Source organism: Prunus avium, chromosome 4, assembly GCF_965620075.1.
Source record: "Prunus avium chromosome 4, drPruAviu1.hap1.1, whole genome shotgun sequence".
Taxonomy (NCBI): Eukaryota; Viridiplantae; Streptophyta; class Magnoliopsida; order Rosales; family Rosaceae; genus Prunus; species Prunus avium.
Window position 1 is genome coordinate 33,426,848 of NC_142287.1, and position 27,270 is coordinate 33,454,117.

General features: G+C 37.8%; 6 protein-coding genes across 14 annotated transcripts; 2 read left to right on the forward strand and 4 right to left on the reverse strand.

Moving 5' to 3' along the window:
- Positions 1-2,916: 2,916 nt before the first annotated feature.
- LOC110766628 (two-pore potassium channel 3-like) lies at positions 2,917-7,120 on the reverse strand. 5 transcript variants are annotated; one of them, XR_002528182.2, is made up of 4 exons: positions 5,721-7,120; positions 3,800-3,986; positions 3,315-3,374; positions 2,917-3,094 (listed from the first exon to the last, which is right to left on the reverse strand). XR_002528182.2 is itself a non-coding variant. In XM_088252701.1 (3 exons), exons 1-2 carry the CDS (start codon positions 6,860-6,862, stop codon positions 3,842-3,844), a joined length of 1,287 nt encoding a protein of 428 aa, XP_088108827.1. In that variant the 5' UTR covers positions 6,863-7,120; the 3' UTR covers positions 2,917-3,094; positions 3,800-3,841. The 5 variants fall into 5 exon arrangements, 3 of the variants coding, with proteins under 3 accessions (XP_088108827.1, XP_088108828.1, XP_021825685.1); XR_015835456.1 differs by having other exon boundaries at positions 3,315-3,986; XM_088252701.1 differs by lacking the exon at positions 3,315-3,374.
- Positions 7,121-9,079: 1,959 nt separating this feature from the next.
- LOC110766629 (double-stranded DNA-binding family protein) lies at positions 9,080-12,121 on the reverse strand. Its single transcript, XM_021969995.2, has 7 exons — positions 11,946-12,121; positions 10,292-10,357; positions 10,128-10,189; positions 9,971-10,035; positions 9,541-9,632; positions 9,377-9,448; positions 9,080-9,273 (listed from the first exon to the last, which is right to left on the reverse strand). Exons 1-7 carry the CDS (start codon positions 11,946-11,948, stop codon positions 9,235-9,237), a joined length of 399 nt encoding a protein of 132 aa, XP_021825687.1. The 5' UTR covers positions 11,949-12,121; the 3' UTR covers positions 9,080-9,234.
- A 1,480-nt stretch (positions 12,122-13,601) lies between these two features.
- On the forward strand, positions 13,602-16,297 carry LOC110766614 (S-adenosyl-L-methionine-dependent methyltransferases superfamily protein). The gene is made up of 2 exons (XM_021969977.2): positions 13,602-14,879; positions 15,937-16,297. Exon 1 carries the CDS (start codon positions 13,742-13,744, stop codon positions 14,861-14,863), a length of 1,122 nt encoding a protein of 373 aa, XP_021825669.1. The 5' UTR covers positions 13,602-13,741; the 3' UTR covers positions 14,864-14,879; positions 15,937-16,297.
- Positions 16,298-17,837: 1,540 nt separating this feature from the next.
- Positions 17,838-20,069, reverse strand: LOC110766575 (Transcriptional coactivator/pterin dehydratase). 2 transcript variants are annotated; one of them, XM_088251750.1, is made up of 7 exons: positions 19,915-20,069; positions 19,780-19,826; positions 19,468-19,559; positions 18,612-18,697; positions 18,413-18,536; positions 18,230-18,298; positions 17,838-18,140 (listed from the first exon to the last, which is right to left on the reverse strand). In XM_088251750.1, exons 1-7 carry the CDS (start codon positions 19,933-19,935, stop codon positions 18,052-18,054), a joined length of 528 nt encoding a protein of 175 aa, XP_088107876.1. In that variant the 5' UTR covers positions 19,936-20,069; the 3' UTR covers positions 17,838-18,051. The 2 variants fall into 2 exon arrangements, with proteins under 2 accessions (XP_088107876.1, XP_021825616.1); XM_021969924.2 differs by having other exon boundaries at positions 19,468-19,565.
- Positions 20,070-20,103: 34 nt separating this feature from the next.
- LOC110766576 (coatomer subunit zeta-2) lies at positions 20,104-22,775 on the forward strand. The gene is made up of 6 exons (XM_021969925.2): positions 20,104-20,237; positions 21,431-21,590; positions 21,718-21,865; positions 21,979-22,056; positions 22,328-22,412; positions 22,532-22,775. The coding sequence occupies exons 1-6, from the start codon at positions 20,235-20,237 to the stop codon at positions 22,589-22,591; spliced, it is 534 nt and encodes a 177-aa protein (XP_021825617.1). The 5' UTR covers positions 20,104-20,234; the 3' UTR covers positions 22,592-22,775.
- Positions 22,776-22,798: 23 nt separating this feature from the next.
- LOC110766574 (uncharacterized) lies at positions 22,799-26,884 on the reverse strand. Of its 4 annotated transcripts, none has more exons than XM_021969922.2 (9): positions 26,762-26,884; positions 26,597-26,664; positions 25,265-25,901; positions 24,557-24,745; positions 24,342-24,433; positions 23,953-24,012; positions 23,785-23,854; positions 23,361-23,564; positions 22,799-23,240 (listed from the first exon to the last, which is right to left on the reverse strand). In XM_021969922.2, exons 3-9 carry the CDS (start codon positions 25,865-25,867, stop codon positions 22,854-22,856), a joined length of 1,605 nt encoding a protein of 534 aa, XP_021825614.1. In that variant the 5' UTR covers positions 25,868-25,901; positions 26,597-26,664; positions 26,762-26,884; the 3' UTR covers positions 22,799-22,853. The 4 variants fall into 4 exon arrangements, with proteins under 4 accessions (XP_021825614.1, XP_021825615.1, XP_021825611.1 ...); XM_021969923.2 differs by having other exon boundaries at positions 25,265-25,904; XM_021969919.2 differs by having other exon boundaries at positions 25,265-26,063.
- Positions 26,885-27,270: the final 386 nt, after the last annotated feature.

The following is a 27,270-nucleotide window of genomic DNA, read 5'->3' on the forward strand; positions in this document are numbered from 1 at the left end:
TGTAAATCAATCTGATGGGGTTGGGGCGGTTGCTTAAGAGGGATGACTTTTGATGGAAAGAGAGAAAATTAAAGAAAAGCATGAGATTGTTGACCTATTATTAATCAGTTGCGTCCGCTATAAGTGACATAAAATAAGGACTTTGGTATATTGGTAATGGAAGTCCCTATCGATTTAGAAGAGGGCAGGTTTTTTGTTAGGTGTGCACGTTGGAAAAAAAGAATCTTTAGGATGTTGAAACATTTGGGGTTGCACTTGCACCCAACCCAACCCTCAACCTCAAATTTAAAGGCACCACCACCAAGCAAGCAGCATCTAAATTAATCTTTGTTTTAGTTGTCATCTGCCTAATCACTATTCACTAACAAACTATATCTTGTCCCTATTTGTATGTACTATAAAACTATTTCAGCTTTATCAACCACCACACACCAATGGTTATCACGATAATTTAAATTACACATTCAATCTTTGATTCTCTTTCATCGATGATCAGGATATTATCACGAACATAGTTGCGATCGACGAAACTTCTAAAAAGAAAAAAAGGGAAGCATGTATCAAGCATGGTAGAAAGGAGACAACATCTTACAGTTTGGAAGACCAGCTGAATGACTGTTCATAACAAGAGAGTATGTATGTATGTCGAATAGAGTATCCGAGGTTGTAACCTAGCTTGCACACCATTAAGTTAAATTAAAATTGGTCGACAGAATTCCACTTCATTGAAGAGAAAGCAGTGTGTGCCTAACTTTTACCGCTCAATAATTGATGGTATATAAATAGTTTATTAGTCAGAGAGAGAGAGCCTTAAACTGATAGTGCATATGTATGCTGCTGCAGTACTATAACTCTATGTATGGCCATTATTTTTGCGTACGCGTATGAACTTGTCAGGCAAAACTCCAATACAAGACTACTCAGTCACAAATATAACTCTGCAGTCTATATTATTAATACTGTTTGTGCAAATATCTCACGGGAGAATATTCGTTTGAAAATCCTTCGTCCTTTTAACTTCCTTCCCTTTCTTTCCCTGTTTCTGTAAAATTAAATATAAGTAAAAGACCACACTTGCAGGGTGTTGGCCAAAGGCTCTCCGATGGCTAAGTTAGTTCGATTGAATCCTTGATAAATAATAATTTAAAAAGGATACGGAGTTTTCTTTATGGGGAGAACCGGTTGACCGGAGCTGTGTGTGGTGGCACTTAACTGTGTGAGGGGTTTCGGGTGTTTAGGGTTTTGAAAGGAATTTTGAATTATCTTTTGTGTTGAATGTAGTCATGCATGTATTTATAGGGCTCTAATCATCTAGGATTTTTCAAAGAATATGAAGTTATTTGGAAGCCGGATTATTTGCTCCCACAAATACGAAGGGTTAGTTTATTTAAGCAAAACCCATTTTGCTTCCAGAAAAATGTAACACTTGGTTGAACAAGTTTCTTTCCTGTATATTAATTAGTTTTCTTTTCTTATTTTACTTTTCTCGTCAAATTTCCGTACTTTTTTTATTAATGAATTGTGTGAGTAAAGAAAAGCTAACAATCCACTTCACCACCAGTACCCTTTATCCATCTTAGGCTATAATGTTTTAAAATCTTGATTTCAATGATTTCAATTTGACTTAAACCCAGAGTCAACATCGGAAATGACTATTATTACATACATAGTAGTATTTTACAATATAATACCAGATTTTCTCTTATGCGGACATTTGTTACTACCGTGGGGACATCATGTATTTTTTACTATTCCTCTTTACTTTTATTTATAATCGCGATAATAACATCATGACATCCGCATAGGTGAAGAATTGAATATAGTACTATAATTTATAATTTATTTGGGTTTGTCTCTTATATTCATCACTTAGTGTAAGGAAAGCCCGCTCCATCTTCTTCAAATGTGAAAGGACCTCTTATGTGGACAGATTCTTAAAGAGGTCAAAAATTTACTTGACTGGTTCTAATCTAACAACTGCAGCAGCATTCTCTATACTTTAATGTTATTCAAATTGAATTTTCTATTTGATATAATGCCCCTCCATTTTACCAGCCAATAAAGAACTGAAAACGAAAGAAGAGACATTTCTTCTACCAAATTATTAAATTATTATTTCTCTGATAGAGTCATCTGCAGTCATAATTAAGTTGCAATGAATTAATTAATTAAGTTGACTCAGCCTAGCCGTAATATATAATTTATATTTTAATTTGCATTCTTTTTAATTCTTCATCTCCTTTTGGTAAACCCCATAGATTTAATATAGGACAGTCTTTGGTTCCCCAGTCAATCAAGATCACTGAAAACAGTCTACTTCATCAACAGAATTCAAAAGCTTTGTTATGATGTTCTTCAAGACGTTGTCTAATTTATAATGAGAGAGAGAGAGAGAGAGTTGGAAATTTGGAAAGAAGTAGTCTTGTAGAGTATTGGGTTAATGTTCATTGCTCTTTTGATCCCTTCAAAGAAAAGGACTAGTTTCATAAAAGATTGTGTTCAAAATTTTTTAAAGTAACTTTTTAAGGAGGACAAGAATAAAGCAATATATATTATGTGTATAGTCCATGGTCTTCTTTCAATTCAATCACCCTAAAAGTCGCAGTAAATCATGAATGGATTGGTTTGTTGATGAAGCTTTTGAAACCGACATGGTCCAAGGCTACCTTTCAATTCTAATCAAAGTTTACAGAATACTTCTAGTAGATTACATAGGAGCTGCTTTTGATCCCTTCATCAATTCAAATTCACTTTTTTATACAAGTGAGAAAGGAATTTGTAAACAATGAGTTGAATGTTGAAGTGCACAACTTTTGGGTTTATTATTATGAGCACCTGGCTTTCATGTTTTCCAAGAATAAAGCAAGGATCATATTTCTGCAAGAAAATTGGAATTATATAACTTTGAATGAAACATTGCAGTCAAAAACCATACGAGCCCTTTATGAACCCACCATTTTCACATTTAGCTTAACTGTTGTTTCCAAACATATGGGACAAATGTTGGTGCAAGCATCAGCTGGTACCAAGTTATCAAGCCAGAAAAGGCATGCCCATGAACAGCAGGAGATTGGCTATTTTGCGTTACAAGTGCCTGTTATTCAATAGATTAATCAACCCAATTCATTGCCAAGTCTAACATTCATAGGGTCCACATGGAACTAAAAATAGCATAACATGATGATGAAGAGAAAATCAAGGTTCTAAAAAAAGAGGCAAAGTGTCAATATTTGCGATTACCAACTTAACTTGAATCCAAAATAATGCAAGAAAGAAACCAAGCAAGCTAGAGAGACGTAGTCAAAGTGCTTCACCTTCATTCATACTAGTTTACAACCATTTACATTCTGAAGCCACAAAAAGGGTCTCCAACTCTGAGCAAAAAGTAAAATATTGTTATTTTCTGAGATTATCTTCATTTCTGAAAGAGAAGAAATACAACTAGTCTGTATTGTCAATTAGTTTGTGTAAAGTCAAAAGTGCCCTCAATCAGCTCAGTTCTCCCATCACCAGTATTTCCTGGAATATGTCAATGACCTTGTTGTTGACTGGTTTGTAAAATTGTATACTTTAACAGGAAATGCATCCAAGTGCGTCCACAAGTATCATGCATCTATGCCTAAAATATGGAAGATTTATTTGATGCTTGGGAATGAGGATGCATGGACAAGAGGACCAACAGATCAGGCAGCAAAGTTCATACGTCATGTGTATTGTATGCAACTTGGATATGAACAATGCTCTCCATAAGATCAGGCTTATCATACTTCATGTTTAAAGATATTAGCTATTTGCTTGCCTTGATGTATAATGATGAAAAGGACAAAAAGCTACTTGGATATCAATGACGACTCATAAGATCTGCAAGGCTTATCTTTCCGCAGTTCCCAGAGTCTAGCCTATCAAATTGGGTGCAGATCTGCATAACATCTTTCTCTGATACCTTTCCCATCTCCTTGAGTTTGTATATGACATATTCTGACTTACTGCACACATAAAGCCAACATAATTAGCCAACAGAAACTTTGATTTGCTGCAACTCAGAATAAGCAAAGAAATAAGTCAACAACTCCAGACAATGGAAGTAAGTCAAACCAAGTCACAAATATATTTTTAAGATTAGAACTTTACAAACAAATGAAGTCAGCCAAGCAAACTTGCGCCAGTTTCTAAACAAGAGTTGCTTATTGTAAGAATTCCAGGCTAACACAATTGGAACTACTAGTCAATAAGAAAAAACCAAAATTCAAACCATATTATTGCCTACCACTGAGGACAAATTTTACCAGTTGCTTAACCTCCAGATTTCTAGTAGGAACTAAATAATCAATGCACGCTAAATTATCAAGGTCACAAATTCAATCTCATCCAAAATTGGTGAAACCTAGGCACTTGAATCAACTGCCGTGCTCATAACCTCCATGTCACCAAGTATTTGAGGTTCCAACAAGAATTAAACTGTTTGGTACTAACTACTTTGTATTGATAACTGAATCAAACTTAACTTAACTCATTAATAAAGAAAAATTGAATCAAACTTCTGTTACAACTCCTAACTATTATGATGTTACATGTCAATTCCAAATGAAATGAAGGCTTACTAAGCAAGATAGCAAATTATCAGATGCATGTTGCAACTCATAAACAATTTGATCAAACACAAAAGTTCAGAGAGAATATCCCACAGGGATACAGTTCCCCTTACTATAAACCATTTGCCATATACATGGTCAAGAAATTTGCAATAAACTTTGATAATTCCAATAGAAATGGAATACTGTGCTCAACACACTTGAAATGCTAGGTTATTAAGGCCTGCAAAGGGGGGCTGAGCTAACACAGTAAGGAGAAGGCGGAGGGGCTGTGCACAGCCTCATTTCATAATATCTGCCAATACTCCTCGTCTCGTAAAATTCTGTTTAGTCCCCATGCATTCAGACAGCCCTTCATAATGCGCAGAAATTGATCTATGATTGTTAGTTGCAACCTACAAGCTTCACTTTCACCTCATAATATCTGAAACTTACAGTTTGCGGTCGAAGAGTTTATGCACTTGGGCAGTCAAATGGAAGGCCTTAGGTCTCAGAAAACTTAGTAAGCGGGTACTCTGTTATAATTTCTCATAGGGCTAGTTATAACATGTAATTTCAAATAGGTATTTTAACCTACAGAAATTCTGTTTCATTTTATCCACAAATATTCCTCGTCTCCTAAACTTCTGTTTAGACCCAGACATTCAGACGACCCTTCATAATGGACAGAGACAGACATTGGCCAATGATTATTAATTGCAACCTACAAGCTTCACTTTCACCTTATAATATCCAAAAATTACAAAAGATGACTCGCATATCAATACATTCATTTGTGGTCCAAGAGTTTATGCACTCAGGCAGTCAAATGGAAGGTCTCATGTTTCAGAAAACTTAGTAAGCTGGTAGTCTACTATAATTCTCATAATGATAGTTATAACACGTAATTTCAAACAGGCATTTAAAGAATTTCTAGTAAGTCAACAATATTGGCTTTAGATTACTAAGCTCAAGAACATGCCAAATGCATTTGAGTAACTAGGACAAGAAGAAAGGTGAATTCAATACTAGTTTTATCCTATACAGCCCAAGTTTGTACCTTTTGATGAACCATCTTCATAGATCAAAAACCAACAACCTAAAACAACCAAACTGATCAAAATGTAAGTATTTAATACTAGCACATACCTCACAAAGCCATTATTGTCAATGTCAGCAGCAAGAAACTCAGAAACAGTCATATCCTGACCAAGAACCCACTTTGCCATTATCCTATGCCGTTTATCCACCCTTGCCTCAGCTAAATACAGAAATGCTCGAGCAACCGCAAGTGTCGATACAAGCAACCAAATTGAAGCAAAGATGCGACCTGACAAAGACTGGAAAGCTCGGTCACCATACCCAACGGTGGTAACTGACATAACCGAAAGATAAAATGAATCCAACCATCCAAGCCTTTCCACAAAATGCATAACACCAACACCAATCCCAATACATAGCACCACAACTCCCAATGCCAATCCTACCTTCATTCTAATCCTCATCCTCCCCTTCTTGACATCAAATATGTAGGACTCCTTTTTCTCACCCACACTCTTAAGACTCCTTAGCAAATAATTCTCTTGCAAATCCAGCACATAACTGACCATCCCACTAAGCAAAATATCAATAAATCCAAACCCCACCAACACAAACATAATAGAAAACAACTTGGTTGCCGTACTAGTGGGTGTAATATCTCCATAACCAATTGTGCACATTGTCACAATACAAAAGTACAATGCATCAACTACCGGGTGTGTCTCAATTGCCGAGAAATGATGACGGTTAAACCAATATATAGTCACACCCAATGACAAATATATAACAAGAAGAATAAAAGCTTGTCTTACAATAGACTGTGAACCAAATTGGGGTCTAGGATCAGAACGCCGGTTTTCCACCTCATTGATAACAGCCATAGCAGGTGCAGTTTTGGAGCGATGGAGGTTGGTTTTGGTCCATGAGTAGTTGGGGTCAATGAGCCAAGATTGCAGGGGTTGTTGAGGTTGTGGGTCTTTTGGGGTTGTGGCTATGACGTCTAATAAAGAAGAAGAGGAAGGAGGCCTTGAGGCTCTTGGTGAACTGTGAGGCAGAGTCAAGGCATCAACTAGAGGAGAAGAGTCTTGTGGTGATGAAGGGGAAGGGCCAAAGATGATACGGTCTTTGAACTCTGAAGGGGTTAAAGGGGCAGTGAATTCATTGTCTTCTGGTAACGGACAGAGAGTGTGTAAAGGTGAGAGCTTTCTTCTCGGGCTGCCTACATAGGGAAGCAGAGGCTCTTTCTCCATCTGGGTACGCCGGAAAACCGCTGTTGTTATCGCCGGAAAACCAGAAACAGAAAACTTTTGGCTGTTTTGGTGATATGGGTTTGCAGAGAGAGGTTGAAGAATTGAAGAGAAAAGTTGGGAACTTGGGTCAAGATTCAATTGAGAGCTGTTACAAGGTTGAAGATTCTCAAAAGAGGGAAATGTGCGCTTGCGTGTGAGAGAGAGATGGGGTAGAGGGAGTTTGATTCGGTCGGTTTGTTGGGACTTGGGGAAGCCAAGCTAAAAAGTGCAAAAAAGAGTAATAAAATACCTGCGAGGAGAACCAACGTTGCAGATTACAACGAGAGGCAGAATTTGACATGTGTACGTCCTCAGATCCGGTTCCTTCGGATAAATATATGATTCAGCCACGCGCCCCAGAAATATACTTTTTTTTTTCTTTCTTTTTTGGTCTGAACCACGAGGTGGTCCTGGATGGGCCCCAATTATGGGTGGCACCTTTAAGCCTTAACCACAATCCAGACTAATCCCCGCTCACACCAGGTCGGCCCGTAAGGGGTAAAGTGCTGGCCAAAGTGGTGACTCCGTACAAGAGCAGGGATCGAACCCCTGACCTCTCTTAAGGAATGAGAGTGCCGAACCACTCACACCAACCACCTTGGTTAGAAATATACTTTTTGCCTATATATATAGTAGGGAGTTTTTATTTTTCAAATCTACCAAAACAGTTAAGACGGGTTACATGTTGAGGAAAATCAAATCTCATTGTTGTTACTTAATTTTCTTGATTTTGGTATTATATATGACATGATGGATGGTTTTTTTTAAATTTTTTTATAAAACGATATTCTACTTTATTTCAATTTAAATGAAATGATGAGCTTATACTAAAGTTTATAGTGTCGGATTCCAAGATTAGATACTTAAAATATAAAATCGAAGTTCTAATGAACCATATCTTAAATAAAAATATTTATTTATTTTATAATGTATTTGTTTGTCTTTTTAGTTATTTATTTATTTTAAATGATAATTGTTTTAAAGTTTAATATACCTACTTCACGTGACATCATCAGATTTTGGACTATGCAGTGGAATCACAAATGAGTTATGCTATGCGCAAGAAAACAAATGTGCAAATATTGAATTCTTTGATGACAGTGATACTGGTTTATATTTCTCGGTGGAAGCATCACTTATTTTCGGGTCATGCTAGGGAGACCAACTTGGGAGACCAACTTGGGTACCAACTTTCTAATAGAGGTGGAGCCCACCAATACAATGGGTCCCACGCTCTATTAGAGAGTTGGTATCCCAAGTTGGTATCCCAAGTTGGTCTCCCTAGCATTTTCCCTTATTTCCTAGCTTCTAGAAATGGAGTAATGGCATCGGCAGGGTGCAATCCTATAGCCGCCGCCATCTCCTATTGACAGATTAGTAGTAACCATTGTCAGATTACTCTACGAGAACAATTTTAAACACTTAGTCCTTGTTTGGCATTGCTTATTTGGGGTGATAAGTGATTTTTAAAAAATTTTGAGAAGTCCAACTCGTTTGGTAAACTATGAGAAAATCACTTTATTGTTAAAAATTGCAGTGAGAGAAAGCTATAAGAAAAAGCAGCTAATTAGGTGCTTTCATTTTCTGATTATGCGAAAATCAATTTTGAAGAGGCATTAGGTTTAATGATTATGCGATAATCATTTTCTGATTATGCTGGAATCAATGTCAACAACACTTTTAACAAAAAGTTTACCAAACGCCAAACTGCTTTCTCTTATAGCAAATTTGACAGCGATTATTTTCACAGCACAGCAAGGCCGAACTAGTTTATATTGTGATGTGTGTCTTAAATTATTAGATTATTTGAATGGTTTAGATATCATGTGATTGTAGGCCATAATTAATTGGGTTATAACTTATTAGCAAAGCCATGAGATCATTAACATAAACATGGTTTATGGATCGATTAATTGCAAACTAACTAGTTAATCATCACAAATTAGTCAGAGCACCTGTAGAGTTTCACTGAAGAAAATAACGTCAATGGCAGACAAACATATGGTCATAGGAAAGTAATCCTAGTATGTCAAAAATTAAACTCAGAAATACGGCCATGATCAAACTGGTAGTGTACATGTGTTGGAGCTTTTTTGGTCTTGAGGTGGTGATAAGGACGTTTGTTTGAGAAAAGAGCAATGCTCTTCTGAACTGAAATATATAAAATGACACTGGATATATTTGCACGTCAAAAATATTACTGAAAAACAAATATCAAAATCACACAATAGAAGTATGAGCAGAGTTGAACATTTTTGAAACACAAAAAATCAAGCACTTTATGTTAAAATATACAACCAACAGGAACATTGTCTTTAAATATAAAATACAATTCAATCATCATCATCAAGGACACTCCGACGCCTCTGAATCTGGAAGAATAAGAGTAATCCAAGACAAGGGGCAAAAATCAGTACAATTTTACATGTAAAATTTAACAGAAAGAAAGATCATTACAAATTGATCATCACTTACAGTGACTTTGGTCTGTTTTGTTGTTTGGTTGTTGATCTGCTCCAACAACGAAATGAGCCTCTCTTCGGAAACCTAAAAACAAACTCTTGTTAATGCACTTAAAAAATATTAAGCCCTGTGAAGAAACTATAAAAGCGACCACGATATGAAATATCACACCATACCTTCTCAGCTATCTGGCCCATTTGAGCAGCTCTCAGTATAACATCTTCAACACCCTTTGCCTTCTCGGGTTTCACCAAAGCGATTCGAGCAACTGCACATGCATAGCACTAAGTGTATTAGATCAACAGATAAGCCTAACCCAAAGTAAGAATTGCTATACGCCTATGCATGTTACTGATCCTGCAAACAGACAACAGCCCGGATTAACAACATATCATACTCCATCTTTCTTATTTTAAACTGCCTAAATCTTGTGCCAAGATATCAAAGTACCATGGTTTATTAACTATTGTCATAAAAGTAATCCAAACATAGTATCCTAAACCAAGAATAGGCTTTTCTAAAAGAGGAGAAGTGATAATAATGGAAAATTTTCCAAGGAGCGCAAGTATGATAATCATGAAACGCCAATTTCGGATATCAACTTACTTCTTTCACGAGCTTCCGCTGACAAAATCTGACTAAGCATCATCTGCCTCCGTTCTTCAGCCTCCCTACATTAATTTCCTTATGTATCAAATCAATAAGAACTTTCTGGAAAAACAAAACAGACAAAACAAATTCCCTAATTGATTTAAAACCCAACCTCTTGGCATCTTCATTTGCCCTCTGCTGTTCCGGATTTGGTTGTTTCCCTCCGGACCCTCCCTATCGATCAATGCAAGGTAGCAAGATCAGCACGAAATCACAAAAAATGCAACTGCACGTTTTTAGCTAAAACACTCAGATAAACCCAAGTTGATTGCTTACCACACCATGTTGAGCCATAAGCTCCTGCATTCTTCTTTGTCTGATTGCTTCTAGTTCAGGATCCGCCTAAAAAGGAGACCAATAAGTAACAAACACTTAAGGAAAAAAACAAATCATCATACAGACTAAATATAAAATTGTGCCAACCACACAGTAGGCATATCTACATGTATTTAGCAAGTTGCAACACATCTCAGACCAGCAAAGAAACACATGAGGACTGTGAAATCAGAACCCATGTTCCTAATCCCCCAAACCCCATGGCATCGCAGATACAAAATCAAAAAGCAATTGAAAATTTCAAAACAGTCCAGAACACCCTACAATGGCCAAGGCAGTCTAAAAAATCTCCTCAACAGAGACTACAGATACATGCACCAAAAGAACTACCTAACTCTCTTGGAGCCTGTTTCAGGAAGTATTTGCTTATAACTCATGTGATAATAGCTGTTCTTTCAAAACCTATTATTTGCTATGCCTGCTCAGTGTAACAGCCATGCCCAACCCTGACAATTACTCAAAAGTAAAAATAGAGCTCCCAAATTCCCAATATTCATTTCTTGGCCAATTGCACACCAGAATCCCAAATAAAATCACAACACCACACAAAATTAGAACTATGCAAAACACCATCAAAGACTGTGAATTACTCAACTCAAGCCCTAATTTGGGGAACAAAGATAAAATAGACATGAAATCTGCACAAGCATTTCCAAACCCTAACACTGCATCCTTCTTTGTCTGATTGCTTGTAGTTCAGGATCAGCCTAACAAGGAGACCAATAAATTTTGAAGACAACAAATCCAGTGACAGGCAAACAAAAACTTAAGGGGCAAAACAAATCATAATGATGAAAATCTAAATCATCATACAGACTAAATATACAATTGTGCCAACCACAATGTATATACCAGTAATTATATTCAGCAATTTAGCAACACATCTCAGACCAGCAAGGGAACACACGAGGAATGTGAAATCAGAACCCATGTTCCTGATCCCCCCTCCCAAACCCCATTGAATCACAAATCTCGCATCTCAGATACAAAATGTAAAAGCAAAAGAAGAACAGCAGGACTTCTGAAGAAAATCTAGCATCTCGTTGCAACAGTAGCAAAAGCCATACAGATGCACATATGGAATCGAAAATTTCAACAAGCAGGCTGGAACACCCTACAATGGCCAAAACAGTCTAAAAAAACTCTTCAACAGAGACTACACGTATATGCACTAATAGAACTACCTAACTATATTGGAGAATTTTTCGGGAAGTATTTGCTTATAACTCTAGTGATAATAGCTGTTCTTTCAAAGCATATTACTTGCCATGCCTGCTAAGCATAAAAGCCAAGCCCAACCCTGAAAATTACTCTTCCTCTTACAACATCAGTAAATATTGAGCTCCCAATATTCATTTCTTGGCCAATTGCACACCAGAATCCCAAATAAAATCACACCACCACACAAAATTAGAATATGCAAAACACCATCAAAGAGTGTGAATTACTCAACTCAAGCCCTAATTTGGGGAACGAAGATAAAATAGACATGAAATCTACACAAGCATTTCCAAACCCTAACGCTGCATTTGGTATCTGAAAGTAAAAAAAATAACAATGAAATGGAAAATAGTAGAGAGTAGGTCACCATTACCATTGATTCAAGTTGTGGATAGCGATCTAGTATTCCAAACAGAGGAAAGGAAACCAAAGTTGCGTTAGGCAGGCGCCGGATTCTCGAGTTAGTCTTTTATATACGACTCTTGCTCTCACCAACGAATGCTACTGTGATACAGGCGTGTTGGTCATTTTTATTCCTACCCAGCAAAATTGAAACTTCCAATTTTAACCCTAAAAACAAATTGAAAAAAGCAAAAGCAAAACTCTGCAAACAGGAACTCAAACTTTTTGTTGGATGGGAAGTGCATTATTGCAAGGTAGAAACAGAAAACACCCTTGTGTTTTTTTAAAACCATCTTTTCTATCAGGCAGGCTTGGCCCATAACATGTGCAGGGTGGACGATGTCACAGGGCCCAAATAATACTTTTTTAGCCCACTTTTCAAAGAAAATCCAAAAGTTTATTTTGAATGAGGCTTTTGTACAAAAGAAAATGGGCCTCTTTCTTTTCAATTTTCTAACCCAATCTTATACATGAATATTTTCTTCCCTATTTGTTTTTATTTTCGATCTTTCTTTTGGGTCAACTCTTTGTTTTTAATGTGTTTTGTTCCTCTCTCTCTCTCTCTCTCTCTTACGTTGAATCTTATGGCATGATTACAAGACCCAGAAAAATCAAGTGAATCCTTCATTACTTTAGATGGGAAATCGAATATAGAACTTCGAATACATAGGTAAATATTCTTAATTATATAAGTTATAAGCTCATCACTTAACCAACTAATTCTTAGTCTAGTGAGAGAGATCCTATATATTCCACAAGATTAGATGGGCGGGGTTTGGTTGGTACTTTAAAAAAGTTTCATTGTTCTCCGATCCAGCCAGAATGGGTTGGGTTGTCCATTTAAGAATAAGGATGCCTTTAGAAAAGTTTAATTGTTCTCTAATCCGGCCGGGAAAGTTTCATTGGTACAACCGTGCAAGTGAGAGGAAGGATAATCGAATCTAAAAACTCGGGTGTTCGGTAAATATTATTTACCACTTAAGCTACAACAAAGTCCTTTTTTTAATTTTATTTTATATATTTTATCAATGTGAATGTGATGAACTGTTTTATATTGAATTACATATTTTCAAGGTTAATGGTCCTGCTAAATATAGTAAAAAAGAATCTAATTGTTAAAAAGGAAAAGCATGTGAGGCAAAGTCTTTGGGTTGAACTATATACAGTGTCTGCATTAATTGGGTTTGGCTAAGGTCACTGAGGACAAGCAGTCCCTAAAAACATGGTAATATTTTCTTAATCCTTTAATCTGAAAACAGCAATATAAAAATCTGCATGAAATGCAAGTCAGTCCAAAAAGTCCAACGTGCCCCCAGTCCCATATTCATTTTTAATCATTTAATTTCCTAAAACCCACAGGGGTTGCAGGGAAAAAGAGGAAAACAAAATGACAAAAGAGGAAATAAAATAAATCCAAAGTCCCGATGATTGCCAACCCATGCAACTCTTTTTTCGGTTCTCAGCCGTTGGATTCCACCAGTCCAAAATCTACATCAACCTGCCTGATCCGGAAACCCCTAATCGAACGGTCAAAATCATAGATCAAAATCTCAAATCCATACTCTTGTCCACACACAAGCATGCCCCATAGTCTGCTTCTACTGTGAGCTGAAAAAGCCACTCACTTACTTCACTGGTAAGTCAAACGGTCACTGCACCGAGACATAGATTCAAGAAGAAGCTCAAAACCAAAATCTCAAAATTTTGCAATTCCCCAAAAAAAAAGCCAGAAATATAGAGAAAGAAGAGAGAGTGAGAGTGAAGCAAATGGGTTTCACAATGGGCCTGAACCTGCTGCTCTTGATGGCTATGGTGGCCACCAACATACTCTCACTCTACCATCTCTCCTCCACTATCCAAACCCCCAAATCCCCAGCTCCACAGCCAGTCCCTGACCACCTCCTCCACCAGCTCCACACCATACGCGCCACCATCAATCACCTCACGCGCCACCACCCATCTCCACCGGCCACCGCCAAAGCAACTAAACCCACCATCCCCTCAGATCTCCTCCTCTACTCTCAGCTCTCCCCCATAGCCTCCTCCTGCCACAACCACCCTGAACTCCTCCACAAGTACATGACCTACACCCCCTTCTCTCTCTGCCCTCTTGACTCGGACCTTGCCGAGTCACTCACTCTGCGCGGCTGCCACCCTCTTCCTCGCCGCCGCTGCTTCACCAAAACCCCGCCAAAACCCACTTCTTCTCTCCCTCAGAACCCATTTCCTTCTTCGCTTCCAGACGCCAATGTCTTGTGGACCAAGTATTCGTGCAAAAGCTTCAGCTGCCTCAACCGCCAGAACCTCAATTTGGGATTCGACCCGCCTCACGAAGTGGTCAATTTCATGACTTACAAGTCCGAGCTCGACCTCCCCATCCCTCAGCTCTTCCAAATCGCCAAGGCGGCCAACTCGGTCCTCCGGCTCGGTGTCGACATTGGCGGCGGGACCGGGTCCTTCGCGGCGAGGATGAAGCTCTACAATGTCACCATTGTCACCACGACCATGAACCTCGGGATCCCCAACAATGAGGCGGTGGCGCTGAGGGGGCTGGTGCCGATTCACGCGCCGCTGCAGCAGCGGCTGCCGGTGTTCGATGGGGTGGTGGATCTGGTGCGGTGCGGGCACGGCGTGAACCGGTGGATACCGGTGACGGCGTTGGAGTTTCTGCTGTTTGATGCGGATAGAGTGTTGAGGGGAGGAGGGTACTTGTGGCTGGACCATTTTTTCAGCAAAGGGGCGGATCTTGATAAGGTTTTTGGACCGTTGATTGGGAAATTGGGGTACAGGAAGGTGAAGTGGGCGACGGCGAGCAAGAACGATTCGGGTGGGTTGAAGAATGGAGAGGTTTACTTGTCTGCTCTTCTCCAAAAGCCTGTCTCAAAATGAGGGTTGAAGATTTGAGGTACTAATGTGGTTTATATTTTTGGGCAGCTCTGAGTTTGTGTCTTGAATCTGCAATTTGTTGTAGAAGTTGAATCAGCTTTGAGTTTGATCCATCATTTGTTATTTGTAGCTATAATGTCAGCTGAATATGATTATACTTGAATTAACTAGATCGAGGATCACATTACTTGAATAGTTGTGGGTGAAGTTTTGTGCGTAATCTTGCTTGATCTAATGTGGGCATTCATGTCTTTGTTGGACTAAGTTCTAGGAGATAGCGAGTCACATTAGTTCTAGGCTATCGTAATAGTCGAATAACCAGGCTTTCTAGGAGGAAGATGGCATATGAGGTGCACAAACTAGTTAAGGTGGCCCTGGTAACACTTTCGGTATGCCACTCGAATAGGAATAGACTAAACTTGTGAACTCCGAGTATCACAACAATTTCGTAACATCGTTGTTTCAATTGCCGGTTTGTAGTTGTTTTTCCTCAGAACAGGGTATTTTAGGAAGAACTTCTCTTCTAAGGGTAACTAGTGAATCAAATAAAAAAATCAATTGAGTTTTATGCTCTGTTCTTTGCTAGCAGACCTTTCTAAGTTCAAAGGAATTCTAAAGAGATGAAACATTCAGTTCACTTGCATTGACTTGATCAGACAAACCTTCAGTGGAGCAATAGTAACAAAAAGGTGGTAGAAAATGCATCAATTTGATTGTGTATCATAGACTCTTCTGAACCTTGCACTATTATAGGGTGGAAAAATGTACTGTTGCTACTTGAGAGTAGAATTTGCAGGAACTGAAGGTGTGTTTGCTAGAATTTACTATGGTGTAATGTAGAGTAATGTAGCATTGTAAGTGGCATTTTTTTAAATCCTGGATGTTACATTCTCATTCATTTTCCGAATCGCTTGGAAATGGTGGCATTGGATAATCCCCATATCGGCGCATGGCGATTCAAACTTATGGTTTTTATTTTTATTTTGCTTTTCAAAGGAAAACATCAACTGATACTTTTGTAATACTGCTAACTGTAACTTCAAATCTGACTAGTTTGAGACGGGGTTTGGTGCTAGGCTTGCAGGTATTGCTGTCAATCTTCGCTCTTCAGCTGATAAGAAACCATTATGCACAATTACCTCCCCGTTGGAAGGTGGGGGTCCTTGGTCATTGAGCCATGAAGCAGTATATTTACGTTCTCTGATCCGAAGTGAGTTGTGCTCTTAGCTGCTTGTTAATGAGGTAAACAATTGTCAAATGTACCAAGACTTGTATGGGGACATTAGGCCGGATGTAAATTCACAAAGGGTCCCCTCCCCAAGGGAACAAAAGCTGAAAATGAAACATATTAATGGCTTTTTGTGGGGCTCTTGACTGATTGTAAGGTTTGTTTCAATTAATTCTTTAGAAATAAATCCGCAGAGAGCGATTATGTTTTTTGGTAGGCTAACACTTGTATGGACTATATTTATGCACGAAGTGGCTGAAAGTGTTGCAATAGCATGGAATTGGATTCCATGCATAAAAGGATAGGAAAAAAAAGAAAGAAAGCAAGGAAAGGAAAGTGGGTAAAACTTTCTAGCTGTCTACATGCCAATCCCATGATAAGGTTTCTAGATCTCGTCGCATAAGCTCTGCCAACTGTAGAGAAATATTATAGACAAAGACTTTGTTTATTATTATCACTTTCTTTTTGGTTTTTTTGTTTTTTTTAATACAAACGATATTCTGCTTTAAACTAATCTTAACTATAGAAATGGAGATTCAAACTCAGGTGCAAAATGAAGAGCACATCCACCCTAACTAACTTGGCTAAGCTCAAGTCTGTCTTATTATAACTTTTTATATATTAGCGTACTAGGTTATAATTATTATTAACGGTTAAATCAATAATTTATGATATATGAAAGAGGTGAAATTGTGGATTTTATTTTTGGGGTGGAAAATTGTGGATTTCAGTTCTACAATTCTAATTGGTAAACTACTTTTAGCAAAATTCACTCTGGGTCATTTGATTATGTGCCAAGGTAAAATTGGCGCGCTTAAAGCACTTCAACCCATTTGTCATTGCAAAAGGTAAGGGCAAGGCAAGGACTGTTACTATTCATGTAAATAGTGGCAGCCCTTGTAAAAGGTTGTGGTGTTTCCACCCATTGCAATGACAACAACTATTCACATGAGATATAAGGAGAGGAATTTGTATAGAGTTTTGATGTGGGAAGTGAAGAATTGAGAGGAGGGAATTAAACATAGCAATAAATGTTGACACCTTCCAAAAGACGTCTTCTTAAATACATGACTCTGATTGAGTCTTCCTTTTAGCTGCTTCAATAACTTCTCTTCTAGTAATAAGAAGACAAAATAATTTTCCCTAATTCCCATATTTCTGAGCTCTCTGATCTTGACCCGGCAGATGGTTTCGCACTTTCATCTTCCCCATTTGTGAATACCATAGTTACCTACTTCTCTTGCATCTTACTATTGGAAAACCTAAATTCACAACAGTTTGTACTAGAAGCCTATGTACCTAAACAAAAGCTTTACCATTCGAAAACCTAATTTCATGTTTACTTATTTGCAATGAAAAAGTCGTAAATCGAGAAAGTCTAAAAATGGAGAAGAGGAAGAACAAGTATGTGATCATCTACTCCCCTAATCAATCTACATATTGATTGCACCAGTATTGAATTACGAATTTTAATACGGAACAAATATTTATTTTTAAAAAATTCTGAAATTTTTTGTATTTTTTTCAATTTTTTTTTGGTTGCTAACGTCAGCAAACCCAAGCTAGAGCACAGGCTTGTTGTGCCTGAGGGTTGGCCTGGTTTCGTGGGCCACAGCAGCTGCCCTGGCAGCTTCAGCCCACTGAAAGATGAATTTTGGGCTTGGGCCCCTCCTCCCCTGGCAAGGGCAGCCTGCTGAAACTGCTCTAGGGAAGACACATTGGCCCGGCAGGCTCAAGTTTGGGCTAACATTTTACCCTTGGAATGAAATTTGATTTATTAAAAAAACTAAAAAGCGAAAAAGTAGAAAAAGAAAGCCTGGGTAATTCGCTTAAGACACACTTGCACAGAGAAAAAACACATGGAACCAAGATTTCCTAAGATGCTTCATTTCACGGCAAAGATGCCAAGAAAAATGCCAAAAGCATGTTTTCCCACGGCATCATATCACCCAATTCCGGCAGCTCAATTGGTAGCTTTCCGCCTCAACAGATGTTGCATGTTGAGTGCATTGATCTTAGCAGCAAGAATGAAGTCGTTCTCAGTCAATCCGCCTGCACAATGCATTTCATGTAAAAAACTCATCCTCAAGGTGCAGTAAACTATACAAACAAATTGGTTCTTGGTAATGGCAAGTCCTTACCGACTGCATGCGTCCATATCTCTACGGTTACATTGTTCCATCCGACAAGATGAAGGTCTGGATGATGACCTGCAACATAAACATTATTGTTGCTCATCTACATTACCACCTTTCTCAAATTCAAATGAAATATTCATACATGCAGACTGCTATGCATCAGAAAATAGAACAGGCTTCAAATACCTTCTGCTTCTGCAACATCAGCTATGAGCTTAAACATTTCCAGTCCTTTTGTGAAGCTCTTAACTTTCCATATCTTTTTCAGTCTCAATGCATCACCTTCACTCACCAAATTCCATCCATCCACCTAAACCAAATATATTAGCTTTAAAAGAGAAGTGTACATGTGTTTGTTTGTGTGTATATTCATTTAGTCAGAAACCTTTGTGATTAAATCACTTGCTGCTTGTTCAGTCATGGGTCGCAGATCCTTTGAGTCGCAAGGGACACACTTCTTTATTGACAAATCTGATGCAGCCAGAAAACAGTGCCACATAAGAAGAATAAAATTTCCCTTAGAATCCAGCTATGACAACACTAGTATTACCAAATTTTGATATTACAGAACAAATAGCGTCAATAACCAATGCCCGTCATATTAGATAAAAAGGGAAACCTGTGGATAAGGCCAACAAATCAAGAAGCAGGTTCCTTCCCCTTAATGAATAAGAGCTTCTATATTCTACTGAAAATCGGACAAGCTAATTGAGGAGGATAGAAAGCAAAAACAGAGATGAACCTACCAAGAAGTGAAGATTACTTACCAGTCACCGCAATATAAGTGATGTTTGCATCCTAACCCTAATAGGATCGGGAATAACTTAAAACTTTACAGTTTGCTCGTAAAGGTCTCCAAGTGATTAGCAATATCTCAAAGATGTGAACCAAGACAAGATGATTTAGAATGGGGCCAAGGCAATAAAGTTAACAAACTAATAGATCACAGACAAACTGGATATCGGCGTGATGTTTGTACTTTGTGGATAATTTAGTTTTCGTTCATTGTTCATGTGGATTAAGGATTGCACACAAGAAAAAGTAGCCTTTCCAAGCTGTATCTCTTATCCTGAGAAGTAAGGAAATGCAGCTCATGTCGAAAATTTCGGGAATGGATGGGATGTTTTACTGCACGGTGGCACTTTAAGATTATTTGAAAGGTTTTCGTAAACAAATCGAAGTTTCGAGTGAAATTACATTTGATTACCAAATTACAGAAACGGTGGAAGGGCTACACGCACCTTTGCCAGTGCAAAGAGCTCTAAATCCACAAACTGATTTTCTACAAGATGACACTCCCACATTGTTCTCAAGTATCCCAAACACTCGGCCACTGGAACTGTATTTAAGTAAAAAATTCATCTTCACAGAATATTACAACTCAAAAAGCAGATTCAAGTGCTACATAATCACATAAGATGAATGTAACAATCAATCATATATCAGCTATAAAACTTGCTCTATTTTATTTCAATTTTGAACAAAGAATTTCATCAAACAACATATAATCATATGACTAACGGAAAACAAAACAGGGGCATGTAGGGAAGTACCGTCCATGAGCTCCAACCAAGCTTTGAAACACCGATATTAATGGCGCCTGAAAATTTCCCAAAAATGTAAGCAAAGTAGCAGAAGCAGAGAGAGAGAGAGAGAGAGAGGAGGGTTGGGTTTGATTTGATAGGTACCTTCTGCAACAGCCGACTCATGAATGGTACTGTAGACTCTGGATGTGGATGTTGATCGGTGGGTGATGATATCAGATGATGAAACTGTAATTTTGTCTTTGCGCGAAGCTTCCGCGGTGGATGTGATTGGGAAAAAATAGAGAGAGAACAAGGGTCAGGTGGAATTAGCATAAAATAAAAATAGTTTCGGGGTTCTTATCGAAATAACAAAAACTTAGGTGGTGGGTTGGGGAAAGTATAAAATTGAATAACGTGTCCCAAAAACAAAAAATTTCGCTTCTTGTGCTGCTTCATCAGAGACTCGCTCTTCTCCGAACAAAATGGTCAGTTTCTTTTCACTCTCTTCCCCCTTCTCTCTCTGCCCCCTTAAATTCCAATTGATTTAACAATTTTAGGGGCTAGGGTTAGGGTTATAGTTAGACATTGGTATGAGGTTCTTGATCTATCTGTGAGTGGAATGATTAGAGGCGGATCCAAGTTCTTTAGAACTGGATCTTGCAGATCCTACAACAGCAACACAACTGAAATTCATATTCTGAAAATATAGCTATATATGCATGCACTTTCTGATTAAAACTAATAAAGCGTCCTAATTTTCTCAAGCTTTTTATGTTGGTTTGTTGTTAATTTTGTGCGGATATATGACAGGAAAACATCAATGTCATAATGGTAAACATGGATCCCATTTGAATTTGTAATAATAACTTTAATTGAGCTTGGTCGGGACTTACTGAACTTGCAACTGAGTTACCCTAGCCAACATGACCCTGGGAAAATGATTTCACATCACAAGTTTTTTATGTTTGTTTGTTCTTGTTAGGTAATTCTTTTATGTGAAAGAAATGTTCTTAATGTTATAAATGGATCCATTTGAATTTTTAAGATGTTTTATATACGGTATATCCTTTGAGCTTCGTAGGACCCTGCTGAGCTTGCAACTGAGTTACCATAGCCAACTGTGATCCTGGGAAATGATTTCAGTAAACTTGTAGTGGAGCGTATTCAGTAATATTGTCATTTTGACTGCGTTTTATGTTGTATCCTATGTGGTTCCATGTGGATCACACAAAATTGTGCAATCCCAATGTTAATGCACATGTGCTTCTGTAGTACCAAAAGTTTGTCATGGATAGTGTGGTCTGAAAGATGGTACACCTTTTGTCTCATATGCTAATTTTAGATGTACAAGAACACCTTGACGACCAATATCTCTTTATTGTACAGCTGCAATCCAAATTTCAGGTAAATTTAGGCTTGCAGGAACAAATAATTGACTCATAACTTTTGTAAAATGATGTGTTAGATAGAGTCGGTTACCATATTATGTTTTCATTTAATTTGAGGCAAGACATTCAGTTTTCCCTGACAATTATGAATGAGTAAGATATCTACCTTAAGTGGATGTTGCTAGGGCTATTTCCTTTTAATGGCAGGGCTAGAATCAGTTGCTGTAGTGATCCTATTATGATTCAAAATTTTGGAAATCTTTTAATCCTTCATTGGCTGTTGTTTGTAGGAGTCATGCCCTTCCATTAAGAACATCCTCCTCCTCGATTCTGAAGGGAAGCGTGTGGCTGTCAAGTATTATTCAGAGGACTGGCCAACGAATAGTGCAAAGGAATCTTTTGAGAAAGCTGTATTTACTAAAACTCAAAAGACAAATGCACGGACAGAAGGTAATTTGAGCTATAATTATTTTTCTGTTGAGGTTATATTCTGTATATGTTATATGTCATCCAATTATTCTAATCCCTATCAACTGCTAACCCTTTCTATATTAACTTGTTGCTTCTTCATGTACAGCTGAAATAGCAATGTTTGAGAACACCATTGTAGTCTACAAGTTTGTTCAAGACCTTCACTTTTTTGTTACTGGGGGGGACAATGAAAATGAGCTCATTTTATCCACAGTTCTCCAGGGATTTTTCGATGCAGTTGGCATTCTCCTTAGGTTTTTGGCTCCCTTCTTAAAACTTGCTACCTTATCCTCTGTTTTTGTACAATCAAATGTTTTACGCTCAATAAATTAAATTTTGATGTTCATTTAGCCTTGCTTTTGTCCAGAGGCAATGTAGACAAGAAGGAGGCACTTGAGAATTTGGATCTCATTTTATTATGCCTTGATGAAATTGTTGATGGCGGGTAAGCTATAGTATTCATGATAATAAAGTTTCTTAGTGTTATTCAGTGAGTTCAATTTCCAACCTTTACATTTTTTCTTATAAGCTAGTATGACATAAGAACCAGAGTGGTAGCAGTTTACTTGAAGAGAATATTGATCTTTTTAGATATGTTGCATATATTCACCTTTTGTTTAGTCTGGTTGTACCTTATTTCTTTTACAATTCACGAGCCACTAGGCCTATGAGTGCAAATCTCACTTTTGGGGCTCAACTCTTTCTTTTTGGTGCAGTATTGTCCTCGAGACCGATTCAAATGTTATAGCAAGTAAGGTTGCAAGTCATAGCATTGATGCTGGAGCTCCATTGTCCGAGCAGGTATACCTATGCACTAGATAGTTAAACTTGACGTGTAAAAAGATACCAAGTCAACAACTAAAATAGCCCCCCCTGCCACCATATTTTACGTTGTTAATGTATATATCTTTTGTTTGCAGACAATTAGTCAAGCTTTGGCCACTGCACGCGAGCATCTAGCTAGATCCCTTCTTAAATGATTTGTGCACCATATGGAAGAAGAGAAGCAAGGAGAGAACATCAGTTTTATGTTTTTCTGTCCAATATACATGGCGTGCTGGTTTTCAAGTATCAAATTAGCTAAAAATGTCGCATTGTTATGAAATTTGATTACTTCTGTAGAACTTGGTTAATTTGAAAAACTAGGAGAGAATTTGTTTGCCAGCTCTGGATGATATTCACCACTATTCAAGAATACAAAATTTCCATTATACAAAATGTACTTCAACAGTTGTAACATGCTCATTGAAGGACAATATAATCTGCATCATATGGGAAAGCATCACCGGAGGTTGGGGTTAAATTATTCCGGGACACTTTTTGACTAACCAGGGCATGAGTCTCTGCCTCATGCTGAAACATCTTAACTAACTCTTGAAGCTCCAACTTTCTAACTTTGACTTGCTCTTCCGTGATTGGTTTTTTCAACCCAAGGTAGAGCAACCCAACTGCAATTAGCACCATTCCGAGAAAGACGAGAATGGCTGTAAAAACACCGAAGGCATATGGTGTGTTCTGTGCTCCGGGCATTCCATCGACATTGATTCCAAATAGTCCGGTGATTATGGAAAGGATGAGGCCGCCGCCACCAAAAACAGCCAAGTTATGCGTCACTCGAAGGCTTCTATCCTGGGTTAACCATTCAGAAGACAATGAATTGACTATTAAACGAATAAAAAGCCATGTTAAAATAACAAATGGAAATTATAAATTTCTCTATATTTCCCATTTTGTTTTATGAGCATATACCTGCAGCCATGCACGAACAGTGCTCTGCATCACATCCTGAATGGTAAATAAGCGGCCCCGAACAGCTTCCTGCTCCTCAATCATTTCTCTTGTGCTCTTTCTTATTTGCTCTAATAAGTTTCTTGCTACATTTCCTCTCAAATGTAGGAATAGCTCGAATACAATCTCCTCCCTTGCATGAAGTGACCACTTCACTCTGATAACCTGCATTTGAATTTTTCAGCAAACCTATCGACTTCAAAATATAGGAAAACAATAAGATAAAATCCGGCCTACTCTTTTTAAAGAACTTAATTTGACATGTAGCTTGGTAGGCACCCAACAGAAATCATGACTTGGAAAAAAATTATACACATTAATATCCCAGCTGAAGGTTCTCTGGAAGTGTCTTAATACTTACTAACTGGCAAGGGATTTTGCATACCTGTCTTGATAACTTTCTGATTTCTTGGTTGAGGATTACACTAAATAGATTCAGATCCTCATGGTTTCTCCTATTCATAGAGAAAAAAAGCTTGTCATAAACGAAGTAGAAACTAATTAAAGAGAAAATATAACTTTAGGAGGAATGGTTGTAAGCATATGGAAGAACCTGTTCATAAATTTTAATTCAACCTCATCTGCCACCCCAAATATGGACTTACGGAATAACCTGTAACAACCAAGACATTGAAGGAAACCACAAGTTAAGAAACTAAAATTGACAAACATGTATGATGCATATATAAATGTCATAACATGGGCAATGAAAGAGAATTTGAACTTCAATGAGAGACAGACAAAAGAACTTCCAGATACTAAACAGACTAACCACCCATGTTGAAGACATCATTATAATTATAAAATCAAATCTCTATATGATCAAAGCCTCAAGCACAAAAGATGAATGCTCATGCTGACACCAATGTTTGATGTATCACTTTGCAGAGTAGGTAGGCTTCTGTAATTTTCACTATAAAAGAAAAATAATATTAACATTACCTATCATCCCACCGAGAAAGGCGGCAAGCTAGATGTGCTATGACTTCATGCACTGTTCTAGGTATGTTATAGCCGCCAGTGGAAAGAAGTTCCTAACCAAAGCAGAGAAGCAAAGGATTAAAGTACAAACCCACAACAAGTCACACAGCACAATAAAGTGTAACTTAGTAAGAAGATCAAAGGCATTGAAAGTATCTTTGTCAAATATGAACAACCTGAACTTCTGTGATACCCAAGACATTAACACTTGATACCGGCCCCTTTACATGCAAAACAGTTACAAGGAAGTTTTGTGCTTGCCAGGAGCGAAGTACAATGGGAATATCATCCTCATCAACAAATGGATTACCAGCTGACTGTCCCAAGAGCTCAAACAACAATCCCCCAGCAACCCTAACTGGGACCTGAACAGAAGTATCAAACCATAAAAAGAAAAAACCAACAAAGCCAGAGTCCAGAAAAGCCAAAAGTCATAGTTGCAGACTCTTAGTCAATATGTTAACTATAGCTTAGATGTAAGAGGACTCTCACAGGCACAATGCAATTATTTCCTAGCTGTCTATGTCTTACTCACAGTCTAATGGTGAAAAGAGGGTTAAGTTAAAACCATCTCAACCAACCTTCCACATTTCCAATTTTCATAACGAACATACTCCTTCGCATTGGAAACACATATTTCCATCATAAGAAGATCCTAATAGTTCATAAAACTTATCAATAGTTTCTAAGTAACACATTCATGATATAATCTATTCTCAGTTTTTCCCTTGGGTCCAATAGAAAGTGGCTCCCCTGACATCCAATAAGCCACCAATTCATGGTTGAGGGATTCAATCCCAGGTATTTTTTACTGTTACAAGAAGCTTTGCTAAACCAATCCTACCAATTAAATAGAAATTTCAGATATGTAAAATGCAACTTACCTCATATAGCAGGTGCTTCATCTTGTCACTAATCAGTCGACTTTCATCTCTCAAAGCTAAACTAACGGCAGGGTGTAGCCACTGGGCATTTCTGAGCCATGCATCAACTGATGGGTGACCTGCTGAGACATGGCACCACCAAATGGGCCCTGCTGGACGCTCCCAATAGGGAGCTGCTAAATCTGCAACAGTGAAGTCATCTTCATCATCCACCCTAAACTCCTGACAGGCCCAACCAGAATCAGCTTGCACAGTTTGGACAATTTCTGAAAGTCTAGACCACCCAATTGGTACCCAATGACCACCCTCAAATCTTTCAATATCATGTTGAATCTGGTTACTTCTGTAGTCATCACTTGGGGACTTGTTCCTATCTTCCATTGGGGAAGAAGACTCAGAAAATCCAATAGAAGGAACACACAGCCTCTCATGCTCACCATCTGTTTGTTGTTTGGTTAGGATTCTTGAGCCAGGTTTCGAACTAATTGATTTCTTCCAGCCTCGAATAAATTCGAAAGCGCAAATAAGTCCATCTGTCCAAAGATCACTTCCAGCAATGGCATCTCTAGTAGGACAGTTTTTATGGCTATCTGGTTTCTTCATCTTATAACCACGGGAAGAACTGTTCTCACCAGCCCTGCTTTTGTTGTGTTCCATCAATGCACATACAGAAGTTAACAATCAGCTAATAGTCTCAGGAACTCAAGGAGCAAAAGAAACCAAGAGGCTGAATTGCGTCGCAGCTTTGGTTTGTCTCTTACAAGAGACGGGTTAAGCTGTTACTGATCACAGCTAAATACTGCAATGTTTGGAAAGTTATCAAAACATTACTATAGTTTCACTCCCCATCTTGACACAGCAAAACTCATAAACATTTAAAACTAGCAATTTTTACACACATTGCAACCTTCAAACTAAAGAATTCACCTCCTTTTATCAATGGGAAGCATTCTCAGTTTTATCCGGACCCTATAATCAAATTTTGTAAAAAATAAAATAAATAAATAAAAAAGAAGAAGAAGAACAAGCAACCCAAAATAAATCAGAAAAACCTGAACTCTACCCATATAAACAAACAAATAAGAACATAATCTGGAAAAGTAAAAAATATACCCAACAGAGAGAGCGAGAGAGAACATAATCTAGAAAAGTAAAAAATATACCCAACAGAGAGAGAGAGAGAGAGAGAGAGAGAGAGAGAGTTGTCCCAGACAAATCAGAGGAAAAACAATGATATTGATAAGAAGAAATGGTCAATTAAGGTTCTGGAATGAATTAAACAAAGATTTCAATTAATGTAATTATTGCAAGGAAATGAGAGGAGAAGCTTACCAAAGAAAAAAGGTAGAGTGCCCTTCAAATTAATTCCCATAAAGACAATGCCTTTGTTTGGTTTTTCCCTGAGAAGAAGGTCAAAAGTTGAAAACTTTAACGCACAGGAACTTGGAAAAGCTCCGAATTTATGAGAAATAGGAAGGACGTGTGAGGGCTGCTAACCATGGATGGCGCATTGGCGCCTTAGTGGCAGAGAGGGTGTGTGTGTGTGGCGAATTGCGATTGCTTCAAGTTGAAGCTCACTCTCAAGCAGCAGAACATTTTTTTTAGCTTATGAACTTTAATACATGTGTCCAAAAAAAGTATCGAGTTAATTTGGTATTGTTTTCATTTTATATTTTTTACTAGGATATGAGCGCTTGTGTGATTTTGGGGCTATTGATCATTGTGGTGTCTAACCTAAGTTATATAGCCCAAGTGAGATTTTTTTCCTACTTATAGTCCTAGTTTAAAATCTAGCAGTCCACCCGTAAAGTAAATATAGACCATTTTATTTTGAAATCCTAACCTAGTCCATTTTTGGAACTAATCTTACAAGTTTATTTTCGAGATGAAGTTATCAAGAAATTGCCATGGTTGTAAACATTGCATTTCAAAAAATGTAACATATTCATTAAATGATGAGATAATCTGCATCATGTGGGAATGAATTTGTATCAAAAATAGCCAAA

Bases quoted from the DNA above. Each gene is read 5' to 3' on its own strand.
- LOC110766629 (XM_021969995.2), bottom strand. The intron at 10,190-10,291 runs GTAAGCAATCAA...ATTGATCGATAG, and splicing joins TTATGGCTCAACATGGTGTG to GGAGGGTCCGGAGGGAAACA. The intron at 9,274-9,376 runs GTAAGTGATGAT...TTATTCTTCCAG, and splicing joins CAAAACAGACCAAAGTCACT to ATTCAGAGGCGTCGGAGTGT.
- LOC110766576 (XM_021969925.2), top strand. The intron at 21,591-21,717 runs GTAATTTGAGCT...CTTCATGTACAG, and splicing joins GACAAATGCACGGACAGAAG to CTGAAATAGCAATGTTTGAG. The intron at 22,413-22,531 runs GTATACCTATGC...TTTTGTTTGCAG, and splicing joins GAGCTCCATTGTCCGAGCAG to ACAATTAGTCAAGCTTTGGC.
- LOC110766574 (XM_021969919.2), bottom strand. From the start codon at position 25,921: ATGGAACACAACAAAAGCAGGGCTGGTGAGAACAGTTCTTCCCGTGGT. The intron at 24,746-25,264 runs GTAAGTTGCATT...ACTTCTGTTCAG, and splicing joins TGAAGCACCTGCTATATGAG to GTCCCAGTTAGGGTTGCTGG. The intron at 23,855-23,952 runs GTTCTTCCATAT...CTCTATGAATAG, and splicing joins GAATTAAAATTTATGAACAG to GAGAAACCATGAGGATCTGA.
- LOC110766628 (XM_088252701.1), bottom strand. From the start codon at position 6,862: ATGGAGAAAGAGCCTCTGCTTCCCTATGTAGGCAGCCCGAGAAGAAAG. The intron at 3,987-5,720 runs GTATGTGCTAGT...TTATGTGTGCAG, and splicing joins GACAATAATGGCTTTGTGAG to TAAGTCAGAATATGTCATAT.
- LOC110766614 (XM_021969977.2), top strand. From the start codon at position 13,742: ATGGGTTTCACAATGGGCCTGAACCTGCTGCTCTTGATGGCTATGGTG.
- LOC110766575 (XM_021969924.2), bottom strand. From the start codon at position 19,935: ATGAGTCGGCTGTTGCAGAAG. The intron at 19,827-19,914 runs GTACCTATCAAA...GGAAATTTTCAG, and splicing joins TGAGTCGGCTGTTGCAGAAG to GCGCCATTAATATCGGTGTT. The intron at 18,299-18,412 runs GTATTTGAAGCC...TTTATGTTGCAG, and splicing joins TGATGTTGCAGAAGCAGAAG to GTCATCATCCAGACCTTCAT.